Here is a 5,450-nt window from a genome sequence, read left to right as displayed (position 1 = left end):
CAAAATAAATATTAAAAAATTCAAAAATTCCAAAAAAAAATTAGGGTGGTGGACAATTTGATGCGTGAGATGCGCCCCAATTTTCAAAACATTTGAACTTATGTGCAGCTCTCAGCAAAAAAGACAAATTGGAGGTCTATAAAAATGTGTACTGTTCATATACTGTTTTGGTCTGATTTGTCTTTTTTGCTGAGAGCTGTACATAAGTCCAAATGTTTTGAAAATTGGGGTGCACCTCATGCATCAAATTGTCCACCACCTCAATTTTTTTCAGAATTTTTTGAATTTTTCTGAATTTTTTTTTTGAACGGGTGCAGATGCACCCGGGCACCGAAACGCCGCACTCATTTGTTTGACTTAAATATCTTCCAAAATAATATTTAAAAAATATTTAACAAACAAAATAACATCATATTCAGATTCTACACATTTTTCTAATCAATTTTCATATCTAACATGTTAAAATCGGAGTTACGGTTTAAAAGATATAGATAATTTAGAAAAACATTTGTTTGACTTATATATGATCGGCGGGTGAATTATCTAATACATCAGGAGGGTTTCTGTAAACATGTAAAATAACGGTTCGGTTATGACTTAAGTGTGTACTGCGGGTTAATTCATGAAAAATGCAGGGAGTTTTCTGCAAAAGTGTGTGACGGACGACCGAAACCCAATTTGCTTTATTATTATATATATAGGTACAGATTAGGGAAAGATTTAGTCATGCACCCTTTGTATTTTTCTCATACTATAAGAAACTTTCTACATATTGTACTGCATATATACATGTATACCGGTTCACCAGGTTGTACGACTGTTGGGCCCAATCATAGTCAAAAACTGAGTTTGATCCTCGCTCAGCAGGAACGCTAGCTATATGTTTAACACATGCAAGTCAAACATTGTTTTCGGGGAGCTGAATAGGAAAGAGGCTCCCAGTTAAAGTTATTCTGCTTCTGAAGGGAAAGAGGCTCCCAGCTAAAGTTGTTTTGCCCTGCTTCAAAACTACAGAGCGTGCAGTACGGCTTTCACCTAAAGGGCCAATATCCACCTAAAAATACAAGTTGCATAATCTAACAGAAAACACGAATTAAGTTTTAACACCTCCAATAAAACTCTTTACTCTTGTAGGGCTTGTCACTTTTGATTTTGAATGGACTTATGAATTGATTTTGAACAATAACCATGAAGGGCTCAAGATCTTACCCAGGTTGTAACTTTTCTCAACACCTGCAGAAACTAGAAGCGTTACTTCAATCTTCAACAGAAATAATGAGGGATGGGCATCTAATCAAAACCACACACTAGAGTACGACAGGTATCAACTTTGACAAAACTAACAATACTATAAAACTGACAAGTTGGAATGATCAAGATAGAAAAACAGAGCGATTGCTCAGTTCTTGCATGCAGTGCCGCATTCGGACTACCAAACATGTATGCATGCATCAAGCTACCGCCGCTTCTGCTACTACTACTATCATTAGCACTGGCCGGAGGCGCAATCTGTGTAAATGGCTGCTGATCAGCAAGTTATACATGAAGATCAACTACAATTGGCCTTCATAAAAAGGACTGTAATTATATACGAGTTTTAACCCTGACAACCTTCATGAAGAAGTTGTAACCCTGACCAGCTTAAGCTCAACAATGGCCCAAGTCAGAAGGGCCATAAAGCTGCTGCTATGGGCAGCTGACTACTAAAAGGTAGTACAAAAAACAAGCATCACTAACCCAAAAGACTGGCAGGTTTACAAACACAGGATGAACTACCAGCTATCAAAAGCAGCAGCAGCCAGTTGATACACATGAATAATCATCAAATAGGAACCCTACCCTGCTGGCTGCTGCTCACCTTGATTGGACTATAACCAAAAATTCAACACTTGGCAATTTGATTTTTGTTAGGCATGCATCACCATGCTGAATAAGTGAATATGCATCTCATTAGTCGTAGTATCAAGTGCAAGCAGAAGATGGTGGAGCAGATCATGACCTGGTATGAAGAGTGTTAAAAAATATCAGTAGGGAAAAAATTGGGAGAGTGGGGTCTAATTCATAAGATATTTTAAAATTAATAGCAGAACATTGACACTTCAACTTGATTTCATAGTGCATAGTGGTCAGGCAAATTGATACGTACTTCTCATCAATTTTTGACATGCGGAGTTCATTGACCAAATTCCTCACTGGATCACCCAGGCAAGCAGCTGATAGCATCAACCAAAAAGGAACCAACTTGCTGATCACTAAGAAATTAATGCCCATTTGCAGTCCGATTTTGCTGCCCACACCGGTGTGACTTGCAAGCACAGCAAGAAACATTCTTCTGAACAAAAGATCTGATCTTTACCAACCATTTGTTTGCCAATACCAAACAGGGAAAACACAACACATGTACTAAAGATCTGGTCAATTTCATGACTATATGCAGATCGGAGTAGCTGTACTGCTGGATACAAATTTCAAAACAGAACCAATATTTGCACAGTTGGATCTAGTAAAGTCACAAGTACCACGAACATGGTCATTAACGAAGCATCGGATCATAAATAGATAGTAGTACAACAGTACTGAAATCTTACATATCAATATTAGGTCTCAGGAGTGTCGAGATGCCACAGAATCGTGTGCCCATAAAAGTCTTGGCAATTGCTACAAATCAGTACCCAAAATACACTAGAGGTCATAATCGCAGGCCATTACAAGTCCATTACGGACAATGATCAAACTACTAGTAATAAGTTCCTACATCACATAACTGGTTTGCTTGAGTCCTTAGTCTTAGCATGGAGGACTTGGTCGCCTGATTTCATCTTCTTCACACGTTCACTTGAGCTATGAAATCAAAAAGAAAAAGTTCATAAAAGATGACACGTACTGAAATCATTGTGGCAAATAAAAGAACACAAAATAGCTGCTACTGTCCGCACAACCTTGCTAATTAATACACTACATATTTCAGTATTTTTAAACACATGAATGATAGATACTCGTATCAGTGAATATAGTTGTGACCAATTTCAACTAAAAACTGTACTTGTTATACATCGCGCCGTGATCATGGTAAGCAAACTGATGTCAACATCCACTCAGAAAGAACTGTACTTGCTACAGAGTTTTGATCGTGGTTTTCATTTTTGAATTTTCTTTGTTGTGCTTTAAGTAGGCAATAGCTACTCACAGCAGGTGATAAAATGAGTAGGTATTTCGTTGTGACAAAATTGATTACGCTATTGGCACCAACAGTTACTTAACAGCGGTGATCTTTTTCTATCATCAGCAACGGTGAGATTCTACTTAAATTTAAATGCAAAGCTTGGCAATTTGGCATGAAAGGTGGACGCAGCTTCAACTGCACATATGTCATTTTTAACTTTTTATTATTATATAAATGTGGTAGATATCATTTCAATTGAAATTATGACATTGCAAAAATGGTCAAAAAAAATCTTGTACTTTTTTATTGATTGTCGTCTATTAGATTGGCATTATCACCACTCCTAAACTTAACAAATACCACTCAGCACAAATAACAAACAAAGCAACAGCTTGTATGCAGGGCAGAAATATAAATTTGAGATGCAAATACCTGGGGGGATTTTAAGAACTTGGGAAGTTCTGAGGGAAGAAAGGTTTGGAGAAAAGTGGCGTTTCGCCGAACCATGTCAGCGTCTTTGCCCAAGAGGTCTTCCTTTCCATTAATATATGGATGAATTGAAAGCAGCTTTTTGGTACACATATCAAGAGTAACTACGGAAACCTTGTCAACATGTTCCAGACGCTCCGACATCAGAAAATATACCACATTTGGGTCCTCCATACTTACAACAGGATGCTTCAGAAGTTCATGCGGGAGTTGAGGGTTGATACTCCACAATTCATAGCATCTGATGAAGAAAAGCATATCCCACTCCATGCCGCCACTCTGTGTTATCCTCAAAGCGTAGTAGGTGATCGTGAAACCCTCACTGTCACCATAGCCTAGTGGATCAATAATGTTACCATCCTTACAGACTTACATCAACAAACCTCAGCTCATCACAACCCATGCTGCCTTTGGTTACACCGACAGCACGGCTCGCCTCCTGGAACCTCAATGAACATTGATGTAAACGAGGCCCAATTATAGGTAGTCGGAGGTAAAAAATGTCTGGCTTTTGTTTGAACACCTCACAGAATAAGATGCCTCCCCCGCCGTAATTAACCCAACACAAAAACTTGTTGAATGGAACTACTCTGTCCGTTCTCCAATTGTCCAAATCAGATCTTTCATGTCCCTCGTACTGTATTGGCAGCCACTTCTCACTCTTCCACTCGTGAAGACGATTGCTTACTTTGGAGCGGAGGACACACAGCTCAGCCTCAATTTTGCCCCACTCATCGTTGGATCTACGGAGGTTCAACTGCGCCAAGGCAAATTCTTCATCTCCTCGGCACAAGATGCTAACGGGGTTAAGATCAAACGAGCGGGGCATGGTTACCTTCTCCCCATCCCTCCAATCCACCAGCGCAGGTTGGTCACACTTGGGGATCTTTCTGAGCAGCAGCGACCGCTGAGACGTCGAGAATTGGGCTCCGCAGATGAAGTGGTCTTGCCGGTAATCCACGAAGGGGGCCTTGCGGGTGATTACAGGATCTGGGGTGAGCCTGAAAAGGACAAGATTGCGGTGTGCCGCTACGAGAACGCACTGAGAGCCGTCCTTAGGGCCGCCGGGCCACTGCAGGTAAAGGCGCGAGATGCCCGGGGGCTGGAGGACGAGGAAGGCCACGGAGAAGCTGCCGCCGTGGGAGCTGGTGCCGTCGGCCTTGATGAAGGGCGCGGCCTCGCTGTCCAGCAAGGACTCCCTGCAGAACACGAATCGCTCGAGCATCATCCAGTCGGGAAGGGCGGCGGCCATGGCTGGAGATGGATTTTCTTTAGCTGGGTTAGGGGCGGCGGCCATGGCTGGAGATGGATTTTCTTTAGCGGGGTTATTAGGGTTTCAGTGCTGCCTGCCCGTGGCGGAGAGGAAGACGAGCAAAGGGGATCGCAATTATAGCTGGCCAAATGGGCCGGCCCGGCCCTGCACGGCACGGACTGGGTTAAACGGGCCAGGCACGGGCCGGCCCAGCCAGGCACGTTAATTAGGGCCGTGCCGGACCGAAATCAAGTATTCCTTGAGGAGATCACTGCAGCGTGCCACTTGTCACAACATGGGAGTTTTTCCTTTTTCGTAGATCTGTTTATTCAAAATATTTTATCTCTTAAACCGTGCGTCCAAATCTCGAACAGCTTTCGCCGTTTGGATTCCTCGCGTTGAGATCTTCAAAACTAGATCCATGTTGATAGGTTTTGACCAACTTTTTTTCACGAAAAAACCAGACAAAACCGAACCGGGAATACGAGTTTTTCCCCCTTTCCGAAAGAGGCACGCCCGTGCCTCTGACGAAATCACAACCATGCC

The 5,450-nt window shown here is 42.0% G+C and overlaps 1 protein-coding gene across 2 annotated transcripts; it reads right to left on the bottom strand.

Annotated features, from left to right (window-relative positions):
* Window positions 1-2,504: 2,504 nt before the first annotated feature.
* LOC119363278 lies at window positions 2,505-5,003 on the bottom strand. Of its 2 annotated transcripts, XM_037628595.1 has the most exons (3): window positions 4,488-5,003; window positions 3,596-4,409; window positions 2,505-2,841 (listed from the first exon to the last, which is right to left on the bottom strand). In XM_037628595.1, exons 1-2 carry the CDS (start codon window positions 4,947-4,949, stop codon window positions 4,014-4,016), a joined length of 858 nt encoding a protein of 285 aa, XP_037484492.1. In that variant the 5' UTR covers window positions 4,950-5,003; the 3' UTR covers window positions 2,505-2,841; window positions 3,596-4,013. The 2 variants fall into 2 exon arrangements, with proteins under 2 accessions (XP_037484492.1, XP_037484491.1); XM_037628594.1 differs by having other exon boundaries at window positions 2,528-2,841; window positions 3,596-5,003.
* Between the last annotated feature and the right edge of the window lie 447 nt (window positions 5,004-5,450).

The sequence above is a fragment of the Triticum dicoccoides genome, chromosome 2B (genome assembly GCF_002162155.2).
Source record: "Triticum dicoccoides isolate Atlit2015 ecotype Zavitan chromosome 2B, WEW_v2.0, whole genome shotgun sequence".
NCBI lineage: Eukaryota > Viridiplantae > Streptophyta > Magnoliopsida > Poales > Poaceae > Triticum > Triticum dicoccoides.
Note: the sequence above shows the minus strand (reverse complement) of the source record. Positions and strands in the feature narration are given on the sequence as shown.

Excerpts from the sequence above, each read along its gene's own strand:
- LOC119363278 (XM_037628594.1), bottom strand. The coding sequence starts at position 4,949 with ATGGCCGCCGCCCCTAACCCAGCTAAAGAAAATCCATCTCCAGCCATG.